We start from the raw sequence: 24774 nt of genomic DNA on the forward strand, positions 1-24774 counted from the left end.
CCAAAGTGGTTATGCCAACTGTAAAGATTAAAATTTAGGAATATGGGGAGACTGAGGCAGGTAGAAATTAGTTTCTCTCTGCAAGGAGTATTATATTTTTTAGAGGTTTGTTAAAGGTTAAAGATTAAAGAATATACAAGTAAGAAACATGTGCCTAGGCCAGAGGCCTAGACAAAATAACCTCACATCATGCAAGAGACCGCCTGCTCCAAAAGGGAAGAGCCAAGAGAGCCAAAAGCCTTTGAATCAGCTTAAATACCTTCTCGATCTCGGCCCAGGTGAGATTACAAGGCATTCGAAGTGGAGCAAAGGCTCGTGGGGATTGTAGTCCTGTATTCGAGTCTATTTTTTACACTTGGGAGATTTGAGATTAGAATCTCCCCTGAGTGTCAAATAGGTGAGAAGAGTCACTAGTAGGGATTCCCAATATGGGAGGAGGCCAATTCACGTGCCCATCATTTTTGAAAATCATTAAGGGTGTGTAAAGAATCTCTGCAAATAGCCATTTTTGTGCAGTTATAGTGTCAGAAGAGAAATTGTACCCCAAGTTAGAACAAAGTGGTTTTGTTTGAATTTTATTAGGAGCAATTGCCAGCCCATACTTAGCCAATGACTCTATTAGCACACTTAACAATTCCTGTAATATGTGCTGCTGTGGATAGGCACACAGTATGTTGTCCATGTAATGGAGGATTTTTGCTTTGGGGAATTTTATTCTAATTTGTTGTACTGATTTACCAACAAAATTTTGACATATTTAGTCAAATTATTTTTCCTTTTCTGAGGTAACACCCTGAACTGGAACTCCTTAATTGGTTACTGTGGCATAATTTTCTAAACACAGGTATGCAATTTAGATAAACTGAGTCAAAATCTCCAAACTGTAAAAAGTTTGGTTTATTTGGAACAGCTAAGTCCCAAAATAAAGCCAGACCCCTGGTTAAGACCAGAAGACCCTGACCATTGTGAGAGGATTTCTTTCATCTCCAAAGAATCCAAAGAATTATATAAGATTTTATACTAGTACAAAAATAGTCCAAGAAAATAGTCATACCCCTCTAAGAATAGAAACACCCAGAAGCAAGGTTCATTGGTAAGGTCAATTTGGTAAAATAAACCATTTCACCATGACTTAAGAGTCACTTAATAGGTATAGGGGGAGTGTTGTGCCTGGGCTAGTGACACAAACAATAGGAGTGGGTGGTGTTGGGTGGTACCTGGTTAACCCAGGGTCAGGCATTGTGACCTATAGTGGATCACAAGTTCAAGACCATGATTGTTGCTGAGGGTGCACGATATAGCAAATTTGAACTTTAACGTTGTGAAAAGGGAATTCTTTGTTTTCTTTGTCTATTCTGAGTTTTCACTTGTGAAAGGGAATCCTTTATTCCCTTTGTCTATTTTGAGTTAACACTTTGGTTACCAATAACTTAAATACCCCTACTTAGTACCTCACTAGATTGTGAAGACAGAATTAGCTCTCCTTTGTCTACTTTTGAATTGAATCAACAAAAGCTTGAACACTCTACTCAGAACTAGGTGGAGGAGCTCTCTACCTTTTCAACTCAATGAGCCAAGAAATAAGAATTTACACCTCAATCAGTCAGGAATCTGTGAAACCTTTTGATGAGTATTCACCTCTCCAGAAGTTGAGAAGTAGTTCCCACGAACACTGCCCCCTGGGCAGTGCTGGACAATTTGGAAGCTGTGATTGGCCCTTGTGAAGAGGGGCAGGGACAAAAAGCCACTATAAAAGGCCCTGAATTTCTAGGGCTAGGGAGGTCAGCTTCAAGAAGAGTTTGGTTTCAAGAAGGGAAGCAGCTTCAAGAAGAAAGTCAGCTTCAAGAAGAAAGTCGGCCTCAGGAGTCACCTTCAGCTCAAGTCATCATCTTGACCTGCCTCTTAGAGGGAACTTGGGTGAGTGGATAGCTGGATTTCCCTTCCTGTCTTCTGGAGAGAGTTTAATTCTGGTTGAAAATGTGAGATTTAAAATGGTTGAGGTCTTAAACTGTAGTGATTAAAATAGTGGAAGATATAATTGTGATAGATATAAGAGAGGGTGAGTAAATTTGACCGCAGAAATATATTTCACTACAATGTCTTGGGTTTTAAAGTCAAATATAAGGTGGTTGCCAGGGAAATATTCCCAATTATTCAAATACCCAAGTCAATTGGGTTTTATAGAGATTTTAATTAACAATACAATGAGTAATCAAAGAAAGAGAGAGAGAGAGTAAGAAAGGAATAAGTATGAAGGGCCTCAAGCCAATATGGCCTAGACCTGAGTCTTAAAAGATAAATCAGTCAGTTTTTTAACACTCACCACAAGGTCTAACTAAACAAGGATTCCAGTAACACCAGGCCAGCGTCCTTCCTCAAAGAGTCTTCCAGCCAGAGATTGTTTCAAAGGGCCTCTCTCAAGAGCCTCCAGAGCTCCTACCCCAGAGGGACAGAGCCCCTCAGAGGAGCTCCTCAAGGAACTCTCCTTCAGAATGAGAGTCAGAAATCGAGATCCTCAGAATGAGTCTTCTCAAAATGAGTCTTCTCAAAATGAGCTCCCTCAGAATCAGATCCAGCTCTTCTCTGAGCTCTTATTTTTAAGGGCAAAATCTTCTGTCACCTCCCCTAAGTCCTTACATCTACCAATCACTGTAGATGTTTCTAAAGGACCGCCCATTTTGAATTCACAGCTGAGTAGTTTTAATCCCTTTAGTAAGTCAGAAAAAAAATGCTGCTGTGTCAACAAATTTCATTAAGAAAAAACCTCTGAATAAGTTATCATCCTTTTAGGTTTAAGTAGTTTACAAGTTGCCCCACCTTTATAGGTACTTAGTATCCCATTGTATCAATTCTAAAATAGTCATGACTCAAAGAACTTCCTGTCCTTTCCATAAGCATGTGTCAAAGCACTTTTCAGTGTTCTCAAGGAGCTCTCTGTCCTAAAGCAGTCCTAAGTAGGGTGGAGTAGGGATATTCCCAAGGCAAGGAGCCCTCACATTCAAGTAGAATTCTCACTATCTGCTAGGGAATTTTTTAAAGTAGAAGATTCCCCAATGGGGGAAACCCCTAACATTCATAAGTCTGAGAAATTTTGAGGTTTACAAAAATCAACAAGTCCTGGCTGAGTCAAGCATGGGAGTAATATTTTGTTAGATAGGCTAATGTCCTAATGTCTTCTCTACCCTTTTGTATTTATCTGCTTTCACTCTTTCCACCTCTTTTATAAATAAAAGCTATTAAAGTCATTTCAACTTTGAGCAATAATACTTTAAATCAGTGACCACCATTATCATTTATATTCTTCACATATTTTAGTCAGAAATGATGTAAGGCAAAAGGAGGGAAAGGTAGGGAAAGGAAAGGAAGGAAGGTAGCCAGGGGTTCCCCCTGCATGGTAGGGAAATTGACCAGAGATCTTTGTAGGTATGCTAAGGAGCAGATTAAATCAGGCTACACTCCAGGGAAGGTTAGGTAAGTTTATTTAAGGTTAGGAAGGGAAAGTTTAGGAAAGGCAGTGAAAGTTAGATCTCTAGCAGCAAGGCAGGGATCAAAGTTCTCCACCTAGGTTAGGGAGAAAAAAGGTGTCAAAACCTACTCTGATAACCTCTCTTATCCTCCCTCTGACCCCTCCCACAAAGGAAGTGGGAGGTTTCAAAGGAAGTTGCAGTAGAGAGTACTGGAAGATGGATACTCCCAGGGTTTAGGTCCACTTCAAAACGCACAAACCATTAATTTTTAATCATTACAAGGCTGACCGTAAGGCTGACATTAAGGCCTATGTCAAAGCAGTTTTTTACTTAATTCAAACCCTTAATACTTATACTAAAATAACCACAAACCTATTAATATTGTTACTTATGATAGCATTAATTACCTTATCTAAAAATCACAATTATAATTTACTCAAAACTTTGGTTAACATTAAAATCTAATCCTCATATAAGGGAGTAGGGGATTTTTCACCCACACTTCTCCATATTAACAGATGGCACAGAGAAAGCAAATTGTTGTTTATCTTGAGGTGTTAGAAGGATATTAAAAAGCAATCTTTCAGATGTACAATTAAAACATGCCAGTGCATTGGGATCATTGTTGGTGAAAGGAGACCTGGTTGTAAAAATCCCATAGATACCATTGTTCTATTTAGTGCTCTTAAATCATGTCACATTCTCCATGTGCCTGATTTTTTCTTAATAACAAAGACTGGCGAGTTCCATGGGCAGTTCGATTCCTCTATATGGTCATTAGCTAATTGTTCTTTTCTTAATTAATACAGAGCCTATAATGTTTCTGTTGGAAGAGGCCATTGCTCCTTCCAAACTGGATTGTCTGAAGTCCATTGTATTAGGTCAGCATGATATTGTTGGCTCTGCTGAGCAATGGTCCCTATCAAAAATCCTGATTAGAATATTGGGTTGTGATATATAAGGGAAATTGAAAGTGTACCCGTTCCCCACAGGTTAAAATTTAGTCTTTTTAAATTATAAGGTCGGAATGTTCCCTTCCTGCCCTCGGCATGCCTCCAAGATAATATCTCATTGCTTTGAGCAGGCATCTCCACTGTGCCAATACCCTCTAGTGTTGAATCATCCTGTTGCAGCAGTCAGGCTTGAGGCCAATACTTTGGTTCTGTAACAGATCTCTCAGCACCTGTGGCAATAATACCACAAAAAAAATTTTCCATCTATGTCAAGCTTTACTCTTGGTCTCCCTTTGTCTGATATAGCTTGGATTAGGAACACAGAGGTCCCTGAACTGCCAAATCCCTTACTTCCTCTGGGCATGGCAGAGGTTGTCTTTCCAGTTTGCTCCCAAGGTTTTATCAATAATTGTGCAATTCTATCACCTTTATTAATTTCAAATGTTCTCTGTGCCTCCATGGAAATAAAAATGCCTCCTAGATAATCATTGCTAATTATAGGGTATGGTTGGGGGGGGGGGAGGATCTGAAGCTCCTGAAGTATTTTTATGCTTCTCCCTGGCATGAGTCCTACCATTTTCTCAGGGAGAGGGCCAAAGGCTCCTGTAGGAATCTTTTGCACTCCCATTTCTGGGGTTAAAGTCAATCTTTTTGTTGATACTGAATCAAGCCTTGCACTTCTGGGACTGGCTCTGCACAATTCTCACACAGGTCCCTTCCTGTCAATTTTTTGTTTACTCCAGTCTGGGAAGTGTTCAGAGATTCCCCTATTTTTTTTAAAGGCTCAGAGTCAGACCTAACTGCTGTTTTTTTTGGTCTGCTTTTTGTTTTCTACTGATCTAATCTCAGAAGCTCAAAGGTATCTTTTTCCATATTTAGGGCAAAGGCTTTGCAGTTTTATTGGTTTTTGTTCTCCATCTCTGCCTTTTTCCCTACAGTCTCTAGCCAAATGTCCTTGTCTGCCACAACTGAAACAATTGCCTTGGGGGAATCTTGATTTTATTGCAGCATCTATAACGGAGGCAATGAGGTCCAATGTGCCAACCCTTTGGCATCTTCTGGTCATATCTGTGACATTACCAGCCTTTTAAAAATCTGCTCAAATCTTCTGATATTCAGAATTCATGTTTTCAAAAGTTAATTTTTTTTTAAAAAACAACATTGCCTGCTGTGTGATTAGTCCCTGTAGTCAGCCAATTGATAAATTGTTCATAGAGCTTGCTGGGACCTTGAAGTTTTATAAAGCTATTTGTTCTATTGCCTTTTGCTGATACTTCCCACCAGGCTGGGCATGCTGCTGCTGAAATTTGCGTGTATGTTTGATTTGTCCAATTCAGTTGTCTTGTTATTGCCTTTATAGACCTGTTAGCAATTCAAAGTTCATGGGGTTGGGGGTGGGGCAGCTTGGCCCAGTCTATCTTGGCCCTGGAAAATGCCATTGTAATCAAGTCTCCACAGGAGATCATCTGTACCCTCTAGTGCAGTTTTAGCTAGTTTTTGCGAGTCAAAATGGCGTAAAATTTTATTTGCAATGCTGTCTAACATATAAGGTGAAATGGGCCCATATCCAATTGCTCTTGGTTTTCTTTCTCTTAGTATTTGAGAAAATGGAAAGGATTCTATTGCCTAACTATTTGTCCTAGATTGGCTGCATCTTCCCTTTCAATGACTGGAAAAGCTCCTAAAAAATCAATCAGAATTTCTGAAAGGGCTTGCAGCATAGCCATTTGCATCATGGAATGCAAGGAATGTGAGGGTGGGCAAGAAATAGGAACATCAAAAGCAGAGGCTGGTAATCTAATCACTGGACCACTGAAGCAGGCAGCATGGAAGTCACAAGAGGCTGTGCTCTAAGCCTCTGAAGGGAGATTGGGTTTATGGTGAAGCATCTACTGCTTCCTCCTCCTCCTCCTCAACTATCTCACCAATGATTTCCTCTCCCTTCTTTTTAATTATTTTTCTTTCTGGCATTAAACATATTTTTTAAATGTTCCAAGTTGATAAAGCAAAAGGGGGAAAAGTCCTCCAACCCTTCCTTTATAGCTTTCTGAGTCAATAGCTCCCCAACCATGTCCCACTTTTCTAAGCCAACAGTACCACCTTGTGGGAACCAAGGGCAACAACTTTGCACAAAACTTAAGAATTTATCTAATTGGTCTTTAGTGACCCAAAATGCTCTTTCTTTCACAACTTCTTTCAATATTGATATATACTGGTCTTTGACCTTAAATACCACGTTTCCACCTCTCTATTATTTAAGCTCAGTTAAAAGAAAATTCTCTTGCTCTCCTCTGATTTGTGTATCTAAGGTGATGCACATGAATTACTATCAGTAGAAAGTTTTTGAGGCAAGGTCAATGTGAATGGGGCTGCTTGAGGAGAGTCAGGTCCAATCACAGCTGTTTCAGCTCACTATTAGAGGTACCAGATGTCTGGAATTGAATTACTGGATGTGAGGGCCAGGTATGGGGGTTGAACCCACCATTATTACAATCAGGATGAAAGAGTCGGCTACAAGGAAGCCAGCTGAGAGAGACAGAGACAGAGACAGAGGCAGAGACAGAGACAGAGACAGAGACAGAGGAAGAGCAGGAGACTTTGTGACTGAATTGAGAGGGACCAAGTGGGAAACACAGCACTATGATTGAAAGCTGTGGCTCCATTTATTCAGTTAAGTCTTAGGATTTATAGTTTGCTCAGCTAATTAGGGAACAGTAACAGCTGATCTGTTCTGAGTAATTACGGGAAGGAGGGGAAGGAATGTCCAGATTATTTGGTCATGACACTACCGGGATCTTTTGGGGTCTTCAAAATAAGGAACAGCTCCAGGTTTCTACAACTCTTACACATTACAAAGGTTTCTCAGAAAAGATATAGCCCCAGGTTTTATTATGGCCATATGGGGAGGACGTCTTCAGGAGTTCTCCCTATTTGAGTTTTATCCTACCAGAAACTTGCAGCTGTGAATTGAGGTGGCCTTGCCAGAAAATCACAAGCAGACTTACAAGCATGTTTTTATTGATGCTTTCCTCAGTGGGTCTAAATTACCCTGGATTCCCCCATAGCTTCTGTATCTGGTTTAGGGAAAAACCTAAAAGTCAATGAAAGGGAAAGCAAAAAGGATACTCAGCTCACTTCTTTTCCTTGGTCAGCAGGATCTTTGAATCACTATGGGCTAAGCAGGCCATTTTGGAATTGGTGCTCTTTTTAGATGACACAAATGTATCCAGCTGCCAATTGTCTTTAGCTAAGCCACAGAGGAGTTTCTTAGGAGAACTGGATGAGGTCCTTCCCATCTGGCTTGAAATGCATGCTTGCACAGGTATCTTTTCCTATATACCCAGTCTTCAGGTGGTTTTTTCAAATTCAACCATGGTGAATTTCTTCAAGTTAGAATCCCTGAAAACTGATTGAGGTAGAAGATGGTTAGGATTTTGGAACTCTTGTGTGAATCCATTACAATATGACAAAAGGGAAGCCTTAATAGTTTTAGAATCTGTAAACCTTAAAATTTCTTAGACTTATGAATGTTGGAAATTTCCCCATTGGGAAATTTCATACTTGAAAAAATTTCCTACTGATAGTAAGAACTCTATTGGAATGTGAACCCCCTTGGCATGGGAGGATCCTTCTCCTCCCTACTTAAGACTACTTTAGGACAGAAACCTTTTGCTAAACAATGGAAAGGGCTTTGACCTATGCTTAAGCGTAGAACAGGAAGTTCTTTGAGTTATGATTGATTTTAGAATTGATACAATAGAGATACTTGGAATGACAGAACCAGGTCTTGGAAATTACAATCTCCACCCTACTCAGAGTAACAGGATTTAGGAAGGGCTGCAGCAAAGATCAAGATTTAATTATTTGAGAATATGACCTTCAACAGACATGTGCAAAGGGGTGAGACCCCTGGATGGTCCTGGGTTAAGCTAGAGCCACCATTGGCACAGGGGAGACATCGACAGTGATTGGTAGATGTGAGAACTGAGGGGAGGGAACTTAGATGGTTTCCTTAAAGATAGCGGGTCTGAGGACAGAGGAGGAGAGTTTTTTGCCCTGAGAGGAGGGATTTTTGCTCAAGGGAGGTTTTGCTCTGAGCGAGGTGGCTCTGAAGGAGGACTGAGGAGGTTGCTCTGTGGGAGGACCAGGAGAGAAGGCTGGCTCTGAAGGAGGAGAATTCTCTGGAAACATTTCTTGAAAGGAGGCTCTCTTGAAGGTGGAGGATGAGGTTGGCATGAGAAGCCTTACCTAGAGAGATCTTGGGTGAGTGATAAAAGCAACTGACTGATTTATCTCTTAGGACTGAGGTCTAGCCCTTATTGGCTTGAGACCCTTCATTCTTATTCCTTTCTTACATTCTCTCTTTTTCTATTGATTAATCAGTGTATTATAAATTAAATTTCTCTATAAAACCCAGTTGGCTTGGGCATATTCATAAATTGGGAATATATTCCCTGGCGACCATCTTATATTTATATAAAACCAAGACACAGTAGAAAACATTTCAGCGGTCATAATTGTTATATATTTCCCTTGCTCCCAAACATTTTAATTATCACAGTTTATGGCTCCCACTCTCTTATCTACAACTATTTAATGCTAAAAACTAATTTAACTCTAACAAATCTCTGTGGTGTGAAAAAAGGGTCATTCTGTGGTCAGTGAAAATCTCAAAAGGTAAGAGGGAAATTTCCCAAAAGTGATGGCCTTAACATTTAGGAGAATTAATAAAAGAGCCCTAGGTCATGGAACATTTACTAATCATCCTTGAATATGGCAAGCTAAACCTTAATAATTCCATTGATACATTCTACCACCCTGAGGATTGTGGATGAGAAGCACAGTGTAAATGATGAAGTACAGGCCAAGCTGCTAACTGGTGAGCAATGATTAAACCTATGAAAATGGTGTAGGAGAGCTGATTAGGAAAACTTGGACCAGAAGGAACACCTTCTTCAGGAATGGATGAATAATTATCTTAAAAATGGAAAATTTTATTAAGTTTAATGCAAGTTGAATAATGGAGTTGAGTGACCTGGGAGGAAGGAGCAAGTAGAATGCTGCCTCCCAGAGGAGATGGAGTTGGAGACACTTATACCCTCCTGACCATACAGCCTACCTGACTAGAGATGGGGTGATGGAGTGTTAGTTTTGGGACTCTAGGACCCAAGGTGGGTAATGTGCTTAGATCCTATGCCTCAATATCAGAAGGGGGAAAACTTGGCCAGTATAGAGGATGGTTAGCTATCTGAGCTCAAATCAGATGCTTATCAGAAGCAAGCTAGGAGGGGACTCTCCCTGTTCATCAAGAATGAGGGGAGAGTCCAGAGGGGATATTTCTCTCAGCTCAAAGTCATCTTCCTTCAGCACTTCAGGAATGGAAGGGAAAATGAATTCTTTAGGTACTCTCTGACCTGAGATACATGTGGGGTTTGGGGGTATCTAGAGGAAGCTTGTACCCCCATATGACTAGCATATAAACACATGCACACACACACACACACACACACACACACACACACACACAAATAGGATCCCTATGCTGATGTCTCCATGACTAGGCACTTTGCAGAGCTCCTCATTCCCCTTTCTCCTCCACTTTCACCTTGTTCCCTGACACACACTCCTTAATCCAGTGGCCTGGCTTCCCTTGCTAGTCTTCACCCTAACCCTTCATCTGTCAAGCCTTCTCTCTGGCCACCATTCTCCATGCCTGGAATGCCCTCTCCTCATCTCTGCCTCTTGGCTTCTCTGGTTTCCTTCAAGTCCCAGCTAAGATCCCCCCTTCCTAGGAAGCCTTTCCTGATCTCCTTTCACACTAGTGCCTTCTTTTGCTTATTTCCAGATTATCTTGTTGGTACAGAATAGTTTGAATGGGTCCTCCCCATAAGTCTAGGAGCTCCTTGAACACAAAGACTGGTTTTAGCTTTGCCTTGTATCTGTAGTACTTGGCACATAGTAGGGACTTTACAACTGCCTATTGCATGGGAAAAAAAAACCATTTTAAACCTTCATTTTCCTTAAATTTTAATCAAACACTCACCCCCTCTCCCTCCATCATTGCTTTCTCCTCCCCTCTGCCATGAAAATAAACCTGCTTATTGACTGATATACATAGGGCAATGCTGGCTGAATTCCTGCTATGTCACCCAGATCCCAATTCCAAGGATCACTCACTCAATAAGAACCCTCCTGCAGAGGCTCAAGTCTGAGATTACTTAATTCATTAGTTGTGGGAGATGTTTCTGGAACTTGAAAAAACCCAAGGTTGAACCATGCTCCTGGCAGATTAAAGGCGATTCGTGCTCAGTAAGTGTACACTGATTGGCACATGCAGTTGGGCAATCATTGACAGATTACCTTGGCGATATAAGAGGGAACCCTGAACTCCATTTTGGCAGCCTTTCCTCCACCCCCTGTCACTGCTCAGCTCCCTCAGCAGCCCAGAAGGCAGCTTTCTCTGTGCTGCTGGTCCTAAATGGCTCCTCTCCTTCTTGGTCTTCTCCCCCTCTGGTCATGCCTCCTGCTATTTGGTGGCTTGGCTGAGGCGGGCAAGCTGCTGGTGGTGCCCATGGATGGGAGCCACTGGCTCAGCATGCGTGAGGTGGTGAAGGAGCTGCATAGGAGGGGCCATGAAGTGGTGATGGTCATCCCTGAGGTGAGCTGGAGGTTGGGGGAGTCGGCACCATATACCGTGAAGACATACAAGAGTGAGCACACTTTGGAAGAATACAACCAGGTGTTCCAGAGATTCGCTGATGGCCAGTGGGATGGCAGCTTTAAGACCCTGGTCCCTCTGCTAAGTAACAGTAACACCACTGAGCTCTTCAAGGCTATTTATTCGAACTGTAGGAGCTTGTTCAAAAACTCTGAGCTTTTGGACTACATCAAGGAGAGTGCATTTGATGCTCTCTTTTTCGATCCCTTTGACCACTGTGGCTTTATTTTGGCCAAGTACTTTTCCCTCCCATCAGTGGCCTTTACTAGGGTGGTCTTTTGTCATCACCTAGATGAGGCAACCCAAAGCCCCAGCCCTTTGTCTTATGTCCCAAGAGGGATTTCTGGGCTCCCAGATTCCATGACCTTCATGGAGCGTGTCTGGAACCTCTTCTTCCACCTTCAGGAAGTCTCTTTGTGCTCTCATCTCCTCAAATACAGCTTGGATATTGCCAGTGATATTCTACAAAAGCCCATGACCTTTAAGGAACTATATAGTTACACGTCCTTCTGGCTGCTGAGAACTGACTTTGTCTTTGACTACCCAAAGCCCTTGATGCCCAACATGGTGCTTGTTGGTGGCATCACCTGCCATGAGGGGAAGCCTCTCTCTAAGGTAAGTCTTCTTCTCTGTGGGCAAGATGCCTGGTTGGGGAGGAGTAGGAGTCAAGAAGAATTTCTGGATGCCTAGAACTCATATTTTCCAGTCATTTCTTAATAATACTAACACTCATATTAGTAGTGGTCAAGGTAGTCAAGGTTTCTATCAATCCATAAACAATTTAAGAAGTACCTAATATGTGTCAGGCACTGTGCTAAGCACTGGGGTTACAAAAAGAAGTAAAAGAGTCTCTAATATCAAGGAGCTTACAATCTAATAAAGTATGGCAAACATTTAACAAACATTACCTCATTTGATCATCAAAACAGCTCTGGGAATTAGGAGTTATTATTATTCCCATATTATATGTGAGGAAATTGAGGCTGAGAGTTGGTAAAATGCTTGGTTAGAGTCATTCACCTAGTAAGCATCAGAGGCAGAATTTGATCCCTGGTTTCTTGATCAGGAATAGATAGAGTGCTGGGTCTGAAATCAGGAAGACTCATATTGTGAATTCAAATCCAGTCTCAGACATTTACTAGCTGTGTGAGTCTGGACATGTCACTTAGCCCTTTCACTTCAGTTTCCTCTTCTGTAAAATAATCTGGAGAAGGAAATAGCAAACCACTTTACTTTCCCAAATAGGATCACAAAGAGTGGAACAGAACTGAAATGAGAAAACAACAACAAACAACATCTTGACTCCAAGTCCAACCCTCTAGCTATTGAATTACCATTTCTTTTCTCAAGATTTATCTCAATAAGTGGCGAGGCACCATGGCATAGTGGATAGAGGGTTGTCCTCTGAGTTAGAAAGACCTAGGTTCCAGTCCCATCTCTGACTCATCCTGGCTGTGTGACTCCTGAGTAAATCACTTAACTCCTCAGCATCCCCAGGTAAAATTCATCAATGAAATCCCAGTCAGGGATGGGAAAGAAGGCACAGAATGTCTAGGAGATGATGATCCATTGCCTCTGATTTGTAGGTCATTTCAGGCATCTTCCATCAAAGCTGATCCAACTCAAGGATTGTATACTGGAGGAACAAACAACTTGCTGTCCTTGATCTTCTTTAGAACATTGTTCTTAGGCTCTTTTCTTGATTATATCTCCAATCCTTCCCAGTGTTGCCCCTAATGATGGCAGGTATACCTTCCTTCAGATCTAGCCTCGTCCACATTTGGGGCAAATTCATGACTTTCTGAAGTGCCTGCATGTCTGAGAATGAGGTAGTTTTCAAGTTCCTTTAGATGTAGGATAATTTGGTGGTGGTGGCTATTCAGTCATGTCTGACTCTTCATGACCCCCATTTGGGGTTATCTTAGTAGAGAAATGGAGGAGTTTGCCAGTTCCTTCTCCAGCTCCTTTTATCGATGAGAAAACTGAGGCAAACTGGGTGAAGTGACTTGCCCAGGATCACACAGCTAGTAAATGGCTGAGGCCAGATTGGAACTCTGAGATGAGTCTTCCTGACACCAGATCAGGCACTCTGAACACTGTGCCACTTACTTGCCCCCAAATCTGGATGAAACAATACAGTAGAAACTCATTTTATGTGACCAGTACATTCCAAGACCCTTTGTGTAACTTAAACATCTGCAGCAGAGTGAACCCCATTATTGAATAAGGATTTCTCCTATGAACCTACCCTTTATGCACTTATGACTTTTCTGAGGCTCCTCAGAGCTCCCAGCATCACTGCTCTTGCACTTTGGAGCTATTATTAATAATTAAACAGCATTAGTGAAACAAAGAGAAGCCTGGGGCCGGAGCTGATTGTTGTTACAAGGGAGAGCTCTGAACAAATACTGAGGTGGGAGCTGACATTGGGGACCAAATGATGGAAGGCCTCATCCTAAGGCTTCTGGAGCTAGAATGGACCATGGTTGGGAGAACTGCTGTGGGATGTTACAGCACGTGGGAAGAGGATCCAGATGTCGAACATCATTTACCATTTGTACTTTGCTTATTTTGCTGCCTTGATTTTTTTGACTGCTGCTCATATATACCTGCATCAGCATTTGTTGGCTTTGTGTAAATGAGGTCCTGTTGTACTTAATGAAAGAGAAACCATGAGAAAGACAAAGACTTGTAGTGTTTTTCCTCTGCCTGGAAAGGACTGGCTTGCTCCATCCCAAGAGGATGGGGGCTTTGGAGAGGCTGGGGGCCGCATGGAGCTCCTTCCTCTTTCCACCAACCCATATGTGAACCAACTCTGCAACTGTATAGGCTTGCACAGGCACCAGGGACCCTGGGAATGAAATGAACTACCTGGCCTCCATGCCCCTTTGTATACTGCCTTCTCATTAGACTGGAAGCTTCTTGAGGGCATGTATTGCTTCCCTTTTGGTACTGGCTCTCCAGTGCATAGTGTGGTTCTTGCTATGTACTAAGGACTGAATAACTCTTTCCTCATTTATTCATTTCCTGGGGTCACACTCTCCGCAGGGGTCAGAGGTGAGCATGGAACCAAGGTTGTTGAGACTCCAAAGCCAGCTCACTAGCCCTTTTCCCCAACACAGGCTGATTCTCTTCTTCTATTTATTGATATTTGTCCTTCTGATGAATGTGAAATGAAGACCGAAGAGAAAAATGGAAGCAGAGAATGCTGGATGTGCAAGGAAAAAAGCCAGAATTTGGAGTCAACTAGCAGCTCAGTCATTGACTATTTATGTCCCTTGAGCTAGTGACTTCATTTCTCTGGACCTCAGTTTCCTCCCTTGTAAAATGAGAGGTTTGGACTAGGTACTGTCTCAGGTAGGTTCTGGAACTAAATCTGTGTTCTATGACATTTCGTTGGTCTTTTCCCACTGAGAAGATAGGTGGCCTTGGATCAGTCATTCTCACTGTCTTGTTCTTAGTCTTCTCTTTAAAATGATGGGGCTGGATTGGAGGATCTCCAAGTCTCTTTCTGGTCCCGCAGTCTCTGAATGTCAGTCAGAAGACTTGCCTGAAGGAGACTCAGCTGCACCTCCTCTCTCCTGGCTTAGCTAGGTTGTTTTGTTTTGTTCCTCTCCTGGGAGGAGAGATCTCTTTTGGCTCAGTGAGAAGAGGGCCTAATGAACATTTAGAGATGTCCCCCTTGGGCTTGGGAGTGAGGGAAGACCAAGAAATGCACACTTGGCCAAAAGAGCCTCATTCCTTAGCTAAGGCTTCCATTGTAGCCACAACCAGGTGAAATTCCTCTTTGTTTTGTTTTGTTTGGGAATGTTGACTGTTTAGGTGTGGAATCCATCATTCATACATTCCTCCTCTCATTGGTTGGCTAAACATGGTGGACTCTGGTTTTCATGGCATTAAGAGCAATTTCCCCAAAGGAAAGATCTGCAGATGGTGGCGACCCTTCGTGGTCGCCATAAACTGTGATAATTAAAATGTTTTGGGAGCAAGGGAAATATATAACAATTATGACCGCTGAAATATGTTTTCTACTGTGTCTTGATTTTATATAAATATAAGATGGTTGCCAGGGAATATATTCCCAATTTATGAATATGCCCAAGCCAACTGGGTTTTATAGAGAAATTTAATTTATAATACACTGATTAATCAATAGAAAAAGAGAGAAAGTAAGAAAGGAATAAGAATGAATAAATCAGTCAGTTGGTTTTATCACTCACCCAAGATCTCTCTAGGTAAGGCTTCCCATGCCAACCTCAGGCTCCACCTTCAAGAGAGCCTCCTTTCAAGAAATGTCTCCAGAGAATTCTCCTGCTGACTCCTCCTGAGTTCTCCCTCCACAGCCTCCCTCAAGACCTCTCCAGGAGCTCTCCCTCCAGGACCTCTCTCCTCTCAGTCTCCTCCAGAGTCAAACCTCTCAGAGCCAAAAACTCTCCTCCCCCTGTCCTCAGACCATCTAAGTTCCCTCCCCTCAGTTCTCACATCTACCAATCACTGCCGATGTCTCCCCTGTGCCAATGGTGGCTCTAGTTTAACCCAGGACCGCCCAGAGGTCTGTGGCTTTGCACATGTCTGTTGAAGGTCATATTCTCAAATAATTAAATCTTGATCTTTGCTGCAGCCCTTCCTAAATCCTGTTACTCTAAGTAAGGTGGAGATTGTATTTTCCAAGATCTGGTTCTGTCATTCCAAGTATCTCTATTGTATCAATTCTAAAATCAATCATGACTCAAAGAACTTCCTGTTCTATGCTTAAGCATAGGTCAATGCCCTTTCCATTGTTTAGCAAAAGGTTTCTGTCCTAAAGTAGTCTTAAGTAGGGAGGAGAAGGATCCTCCCATGCCAAGGGGTTTCACATTCCAATAGAGTTCTTACTATCAGTAGGAAATTTTTTCCAGTATGAAATTTCCCAATGGTGAAATTTCCAACATTCATAAGTCTAAGAAATTTTAAGGTTTACATCTTGGAGTGTCCAGGAGGCTCTGATCTCTTCCTGCTTTAACACACAATGCTTTCCTCTCTGCAGTCCCTCTTGGGTCTGTCTTCAATAGGTCACCGATCAGGAGAATGAGGACCAGCTGAGAATGATGTCTCCATCATTTCTCCCTCAGTTCTTGCTAGTCCCTTGCAGGCATCACTTCACTTCAAGTTCCATAGTCTGAGAAAAGGAAGCAGAGCCCCTTCTTTTGAGGCCATTCAGTAGAACTAAGAATGTGACAGGATTAGGCAAGATGGAAGACTTTGTCCCAGCTTCATAAATGCCTCTCCTGAATCATTACAGACAGATTCATAGGCTCCAGGGAATCATGGGGGTTTCTTGATCAGGGAAATGGTGTGATCAGATGTCAGCTAGTAGGGAAGCTCTTTGGGGAGTGCAGGGGAGAGGTGAGGGCAGTTTTCCTCATCTCTGATTCAGCATCTCCAGTTTCCTTCAAAGCTGAGTTCAAGCACTATTACCCACCTTCCCAAAGTCTTTCCTGGGCCCCCAGCTGCCATTGCCCTCCCTCTCTCAGAAAATGACCCTGTATTTATTGCATCTGTTTTTAGACTCTACTTTGTCTCCCAGATAGAACGTAAGCTTCCTGAAGGCAAGGACTATTTCATTCCTGTTCCAAGTTTCAGCAGTGGTTCTATGACTTTGGTTTTAATATCGACTCTGCTGCTCAGTCTCTGTGTGTCTTCTGGCAAATCAGTTGAAGTAGAGGAAGGTCGGGCCTCATTTTCCTCTCTGTGAAATGAGGGGGTGAGTTGAGGTGATGGTAGAGTCCTTTCCTGCTCTCAATCTGTGATCCTCTGAATAGACACTAAGTATTTCTTCCTCCCAGAGGATCGCCCCACAGGGGAATTATTTTTGGCCACAGAAACTAGGACAATTCCTCCAGATTACAGGGTCTGTGAGCCATCCCTGATGCTTTGAAGTCCTCAGTAGGAGGTGTGGGTCCTGGAAACCTTGGCAGAAACAAAAGTATGATGCAGTGTTCGTTAGCCTTTCCTTGATCTCACAGGAAGAGTCAGGGGTGAAATTTTGGAAAGAAAAAAAAAGGAAGCAAAATCGGACTCCTTCCTTGCTCTGTGCACATGCCCCTACCTTGTCTTTATTAGCATTGGTTCTCCTTATATGTATCCTACCTATGCTTCTATGTGTGCAAGTCATCTTCTGTATCACAAGGGAAACTTTGAAATATTTTACTCCATAGTTCTGGTACTGAGTGAGTGGTGCATAAATGACTAGTGGTTGATTGATCTGATGTCCTCTAGTGTCTTAGAAGCAATATGGGGCAATAGACAGAACATTGAATCTGGAGCCCAAAGGCATGGCTTGAAGCCCTTTTCTGCTCTGCTTCCCCATGTGACATCAGGCAATTTCCTCAACTGTAAAATCTCTAATTCTTGTTTTCTATCTATGCTCTTTTCCTCCCCATTCCCCCTTGCCTCCTTTCCATTGCAACCTTTTTGACAATAGCACCTACAATGTACCTCTCTTTATAGGCATTATGTCTTGTACAGTAGGTGTAATTAATCCACTGTTGGTGAATGAAAGGTCTTGACTGGTTTTCGTTGGGAGGAAGCAGTGGAGATGCCACTTGTGACCTTTTTTTTGGACAATATTCTTATTTTGGGGACATACTGGACAATCACTCCCTTAGTATTCACCTATCAGCTTCCTGCTACCTCCAGAGCAAGAGAAGAAGAAGTGAACAGTGATGTGGTTAGGAGTCCTGGGCCCAAGACCTGCCTCTGACAGAGTGAGAAGTTCCTCCTATTCTCAAGCCTAAATTGGTCTTTTATTTAACTTCTACCCATTTCTCCTGCTTCTATGTCATGTTCAATCATGTCTCCTCCCTCCTTCTCTTGATAGCTTCTTAGAATCTTCTCCATGTATCTGGATAGCCCCAGTCTCCCATGTTCTCCTGACTCTTCTCTTCTGCAAGCTAACCATGCTCACTTCTGTAAGGAATCAAATTTAGGGGTTTGACTAAATATATGGGAATTCTAAGATAATATTGTAGTCGCTGATTTTAACATTAATACAGCCCAAGTTAAAATGACTTTTAGCAGTTTTTATTTACAAAAAGGGTAGAGAGAGTAAAAGTAGAGAAATGTGAAAGAGGGTGGAGTAAGAAGTCTAGCTTATCACCTTAAATCTGTGCTGGCGAACCTATGACATATGTGTTATCACTGACACCCATAGCCATTTTCAATGACATGTGGCCACATGTGGTCTCAGTGAGCCTTGGGGTCCTGGAGCCACCCTGGAGCTGCCCTGGAGCTACACACCCACAGCAGCAGCCCTGGCTTTAGAGTGTTCATTTAGAGTCTCTCCTCAGTCATATCCCCTCAACCGCTGTAGTCAAGCAGTCGCTTTTCTATTTCTAACCCAATTTGTTGCTTCTCTTCTAATTTTGGTTGCATTGATTTTGTTTGTACAAAACCTTTTTAATTTAATGTAATCAAAATTATTTATTTTGTGTTTTGTAATTTTTTCTGACTCTTGCTTGGTCTTGAAATCTTTCCTTTCCCAAAGATATGACAGGTATACTATTCTGTGTTTACCTTATTTACTTATAGTTTCCCTCTTTATATTCAAGTCATTCACCCATTCACCATTATCTTAGTGTAGTGTGTGAGATGATGATCTAAACTTAATCTCTCTCATACTGTTTTCCAATTTTCCCAGCAGCTTTTGTCTAATAGTGGATTTCTGTTCCAAAAGCTGGGATCTTTGGGTTTATCATAGACTGTATTGCTAAGGTCACTTAATCCAAGTCTATTCCATTGATCCTCCTTTCTGTCTGTTAGCCAATACCATATTGTTTTGAAGACCACTACTTTATAATACAGTTTAAGATCTAGTACTGCTAGGCCCCCTCCTACACATTTTTTTCCATTATTTCTCTTGATATTCTTGATCTTTTTTTCTTCCAAATGAACTTTGTTATAGTTTTTTTTTCTAATTCAGTGAAAATGTTTCTTGGTATTTTAATAGGTATGGCACTAAATTAGTAAATTAATTTGGGTAGGATTGTCATTTTTATTATGTTAGCTCATCCTACCCATTAGCAATTAATGCTTTTCCAATTATTTAAATCTAGTTTTAATTATGTGGAAAGTGTTTTGCAGTTGTGTACATATAATTCCTGTGTTTGTCTTGACAGATAGATTCCTAAGTATTTCATATTGCCTAGGGTGACTTTAAATGGAATTTCTTTTTCTAATGCTTGCTGTCAGGATGTGTTGGAAATATATAGAAATGCTGATGATTTATGTGGGTTTATTTTGTATCCTGCAACTTTGCTAAAATTGTTGATTATTTCAATTAGCTTTTTGGTTGAATCTCTAGGATTCTTTAAGTAGACCATCATGTCATCCGCAAAGAGTGATAACTTGGTCTCCTCCTTGCCTATTTTGATGCCTTCAATTTCTTTTTCTTCTCTACTTGCTACTGCTAATGTTTCTAGAACCAGGTTAAATAATAGAACACATGTTAAATAATAATAATGGAACTGCAATCTGAATTAGATGTACTCTTCAATACAGACTGGGAAGCTCCAGTGTTCAAAAGGCAATCATAATAGATGTTACCAACCTTTAATGTTACATGGGGCTCATCAGTATGGGGGGGGGCAGTGGATAGGGACAACAGGCAGCAAAACGTCAGGGTCTGGAAATTAAAAGGTGGTATCCTCTGATTCTTGTGCCCCAACCCCCCCCATACACCTTTATAATCTTTGGGTAGTTCCTTGGGCTCCCCCCTAGGAGCACCTTGGGTGTTTCAGGGACAGGCTGACTGAATATATACTGCTATGTGGTCATTTGGTATGAGTTGTCAGGTGCCTGATTTATATTCCTAGAATTATTATCAGTCTTAAAATTATAATTCCTGAAATCACCATTGTATTTATTATTTCTATAATTTTTTCTTTGATAATTTTTCCAGTGGATATTGTTTCTCATTGCCTATGTGGCCCTTCTTCTGACAGAAGTGGCAGGTAAGGGACTGATATTTAGGTTCTTGGAGAGGGGCTAGTGCCATTGGTTGAGCATCATGCCCTTTGTCTTTTTTTTTTATCAATTCTGTACTTTAAACATTTGATTTATTTTTGCAAGGTTTTTATGAGATTATTAGTCTCTTCCTGTTTTATTTTCTGGTCTTTAGAGACATAAACAGCAGTTTCCCTCAACTCTTCAAGATCCATCTGAAGCCACCGTGGGCAATGTGTTTTAAAATAATCCTGGACCACCCTGCAAGAGTTGTTGACATAGAGTCACTTTATTTGCTTAATATATGTGTCTTTAGAAATATCAAGGTTTAGGTACTGACCCCCAACCTCAATAAACTTATACATGAATTGTGAGGGGTCTCATCATTGGATTGTTTAAGGCTTTCAAATTTTGTCAGTGCTTCCCTATCTTTAGAGCATTCTCTCATTGCCATTATAATGGTCTCCCTACAATGATGTAATTACAAATGGTCCTTGAGGCAGTTATAATCCCAGTCAGGAATCTGAGCTGGCCAGTGTGCTGCATTATATCCCTGGACCTTGTTAACATGAGACATGATCTTATTTTTCTCATGTTCTGTTAGAAAAGCATTGAGCACATTTTCAACATTCTTTTCTTTCCCCCCTCTTTTTAAATTACCTTTTGATGATTCTCTTGAGTTCTGTGCGTGTACATCAAATTTTCTGTTCAGGTCTCGTCTTTTGTTTATGAATGCTTGGAACTCTTCTGTTGTGTTGAATGACCATACTTTCCCCTGTAAGAATATGGTCAGTTTTGATGGGTATTTAATTCTTGGTTGTAGACCTAGTTCTCTTGCTTTCCGGAATATCATATTCCATGCCTTTTGGTCCTTTAGTGTGGATGCAGCCAGATCCTGTGTTAACCTCACTGTGTTTCCATGGTATCTGAATGGCTTCTTCTTGGCAGCTTTTAATATCTTTTCTTTAATCTGATAGTTTTTGAATTTGGCTATAACATTTCTTGGTGTTGTCAGTTGGGGATTAAATACAAGGGATGATCTGTGGATTCTTTCAATCTCCACTTTCCCCTCTTGTTCTAGAATATCGGGACAGTTTTCCTGAATAATTTTCTCTAGTATTATGTCCAGGCTTTTTCTTTTGTCGTGGTCTTCTGGTAGTCAAATGATTCTTAAATTGTCCCTTCTTAAACGATTTTCTAAATTGTCTGTTTTGTGAATGAGATGCTTCACATTTTTGTCAATTTTTTCATTCTTTTTGTTTTGTTTTATAGTGTCCTGCTGCCTTGTGAGGTCACTTAATTCCAGTAGTTGTATTCTGGTTCTTAAAGATTGGATTTCATCTCTGGCTTTTTGGTCATCCTTTTCCTTCTGGTCTGATTTTCTTTGAAGACCGACTTTCATCCTCTTTACTTCGTCTTTCATCTCCTTTGCCTCATCTTTCATCTCCTTTGCCTCATTTTCCAGCTGGTTGATTTTGGCTTTCAAGATACTATTTTCTTGTTTTAGTTCAAGTGCCTCTGTTTCCAGATGACTTATCTTAATTTTTAAGTTCTTTTCCCAATTGTCTTCAGCCTCTCTTAGTTGTGTTTTGAGTTCTTCTACAGCCTGTATCCAATTCACTGGGATTTCTGATTTATTGTTTGCTGATCTCACCCCCTCTGTTCCATTTGCTGAGTAGAAGCTGTCTATTGTAGTTTCTTTCTTCTTTTTCTGTTGTTTGCTCAAATTCACCCCTTCTTTACTCCCCATATTTGTCTGTGCTCTAGTTCCTCTCATTTTTTTTGGCTTTGGGGGGCTTTTATCAGTCTCCCCTCTTGGAGCTCTAACAGAAGATCTCTTGGTGTAGTCTCTGGGGAGGGTTGTTGGGGGTTTTAGCTTCCCTGTCCTCTGGAGGCTTTTTTGATTGGCTTAAAGTCCAGCAGTCAATGTGGATGGGTGGGGAGCCTGGGCTTCCCTGAGTTCTGGAGACTTTTGATGGGATTAAGTTCAGGTTAGTTGGGCTGGGTTTGCTCTGAGTCTTAAACTTCTTGGAAGGCTGGAGCAAATATGGAGGATCTCCAAAGCTCTGGCCAGGCTGCCAGGTCTATGCTCCCTCTCTAGCTCCTTCCCCACTGTCTGTGTTGGATGCTCTGAACTTGGCCAGCCCTGCTCTCAAGCTTTGCCCTTCAGACCAGCACGTTTGCCTGCCCAAAAGTTCCTGCTGCTGCTGGAATTTCAGTGCTCTGGGTGGGAGGGGGGATGGGTCCTGGGACTTCCGTCTTCCCCTTAAACCTGAGTGCTCTCGGATTCCAGCTTTTCAGGGGGTGTACCTTTTGAATTAGGTCCAGCAGGAGGGTTCCTTGACTTTGTCTTGTTGTTAAGTTTGGTTTTCAGTACCCTGGGAGCATTCAGTTTGTGATTGGTAAGGAAGGGTTTTCAGAGGTCTGAACTTCTGCTCCTCCTAGGCTGCCATCTTGACTCCACCTCTCTCAATTTTCAACATTCTTATAAGATGGATCATATTGGTAAAATGTGTTGAACATCTTCTTTGTCACAACTATAGGCTCAGACTCAAAATGAGGAACATTATATTTTAATTCTCTAATGTCTCAAAGAGTAAAAGGTATATGGTGTCTTAGGGCTACCACATCCCCATTGCATCCTATTTCTGACACTTCCCATGAGGGGAAAAGGAATTCATAGAAATCATTCGATGGCTATGGTTCCTTAGAAGTTGACTGTGGGGAAACCAAGGCAACATGGGTAGGAACAGGTGTGGTAGGAGGATGAGATTTCCTCGGGGCTGGGATTGGTCATGGAGTGGGAAAAGGGACAGGAAAGGATGGGAGTTAAGAAGAAGGATCAGGGGAGCTAAGATTAGCCAGGAGTTGCAGAGCATGAGAGAGAAGGGTCTGTACCTGATATATAGGAAAGGGGTGTCTTGTCTCTATTTCTGGAGAAATAGGATTGTCCTCTCTTAGTGGTTTAGGAACAGGCTTGCAAAATTCAGACTTGTTTTGGATGGAATCATCATTTGTCATTAGATCATCTAAGAAGTATTTGAAATTTTCCAATTGAATTTGCTTGTTGGCCTGCATTTCTGCTTTAATCTTTCGTATAGTAGCATTTTTTTATCTTAACATTGAAGATCAGAAAAACAAAATGTCCTAGGAATATAAGGAGAAGGAGGTAATCTGGAATCTTAAAGGTTTCTAATTGGGCAAAAAACAGAAGACTTTCATGCAAAGTAGCATTTGTGCTGATTAGCATTTGATCAAAAATGTAGAGGAAAGAAAAAAGGGGAAGGAAAAAAGTAATTTAATTTTTAATGTATATTTTATTTTTAAAATTATTATTAGGGGTGGTGATAGGGTAAGAGGAGCTAATATTTAGCTTATTTTATTTTTTATGATTTTGTTGGATTTTTATTCTTAAAAAAGGAAAAAAAAATATTTGTTGCTGCCCTCTGGTGGCAGCAGTCACTGCAGCTAAGCAGGAAAAGGGTGGGGGGGAGAAAGAAAAGAGAAAAAGAAAAAACAAAAAATGAAATTTTTAGTGCTCAATATTGACCTCTAATGGCCAAGAGGCAGTACTACAACAGGGAGGGGTTAAAGGTGTGGTTAGGAGTTGGGGTCGAAGTAGGCATGTGGTTAGGATCTGCCAGAAACCAAAATGGAGGATAGGAGTACAAAGCCAGGTGGGGTCTGAGAAAGATGGAAGTAAGGCAGGTTGGGGTAAAGCAGGTAGCGGTTAGCAATTAGGCTGGGGTAGTTGAAAGAGGGAGGTTAGGAGATAAATAGCTGCCTTGCAGGGAAAGGGACTTCCCTTCTGTGCTGGGCTGGGGCTGGGGTAGGGAGGCTTATGCTCACCAGTAAAGGGCAAGGCAGTGCCACCAAAGGAGAAGGGTCAGTGGAAAGGGCAGAATAGCGGGGTGTGGTCACTACAGCACAAGCCAAGCTGGGCGTGACTGAGCTCTAGCCCGGTCAAGCTGTGGGCAGGCACAGCCCTTGGGTTGCTCTTCAGGCCTCAGGCAGGAGTGGCTTCTCCAGGCTGGTAGGAGGGAGCCTGGCAAAAAAGATAGGAATTGCAGAAGTAAGGTAGCAGCTTCAGCTGGAGCCAGGCTTGGATGGAAAATGCTCACAGATGCTGGAGGCAGCAGTTCCCGGCAGTAAAGGGGTGGGGGGGGGGAGGAGTCACAGCTGGACGGCCTCCCCAGATTTGAAAACTCCCAGCAGAAGAGTTCTTTCAAAAGCTCTCAGTTCAGGTCTCTTCAGAAGTCGCCAAAATGTAAAGATTAAGATTAATATTGAGTACTCCAAGTATTATATTTAATACTATTTATTAAATATTTATCTTGAAGTATAAGGAAGTAAGGCTAGCAAAAACCAAGAATTGCTCCTCCCTCCTCCACCATGGATCCAGAGAGGACCAAAAAACAAAACTAAATATGAAATCAACAGAAATGATACATGTACATGAAAGGCAAAGGGAATTGTGGGAATTGTAGCCCCCAGGGTTCAAGATTCCAATCAATACAGTTACCAATATCATCTTTTCTTATAGGAATACAAATCATTTGAATTTATTGGGTCCCTTAAAAAAAGTTTTGAGTTTTTTCCCCCTTTCTTAATTACCTTTTGGTGATTCTTTTGAGTTCTGTGTTTGGGCATCAGA

General features: G+C 41.6%; 1 protein-coding gene across 2 annotated transcripts in view; it reads left to right on the plus strand.

Moving 5' to 3' along the window:
* LOC100025642 (UDP-glucuronosyltransferase 1-6-like) overlaps positions 1–24774 on the plus strand; it is a 149803-nt gene that overhangs the window by 32877 nt on the left and 92152 nt on the right. The window contains exon 1 of one of the 2 annotated variants that reach the window (XM_056820140.1): positions 10811–11753. The exons of the other annotated variant lie outside the window; for it this stretch is intronic. Within the exon in view, the coding sequence (XP_056676118.1) occupies positions 10899–11753 (855 nt within the window). The 5' untranslated portion in view covers positions 10811–10898. Of the gene's footprint in view, positions 1–10810; positions 11754–24774 lie in introns of those variants that run through there. 2 annotated transcript variants of the gene reach the window in all.

The sequence above is a fragment of the Monodelphis domestica genome, chromosome 2 (assembly GCF_027887165.1).
Source record: "Monodelphis domestica isolate mMonDom1 chromosome 2, mMonDom1.pri, whole genome shotgun sequence".
In the NCBI taxonomy this organism is placed as follows: Eukaryota; Metazoa; Chordata; class Mammalia; order Didelphimorphia; family Didelphidae; genus Monodelphis; species Monodelphis domestica.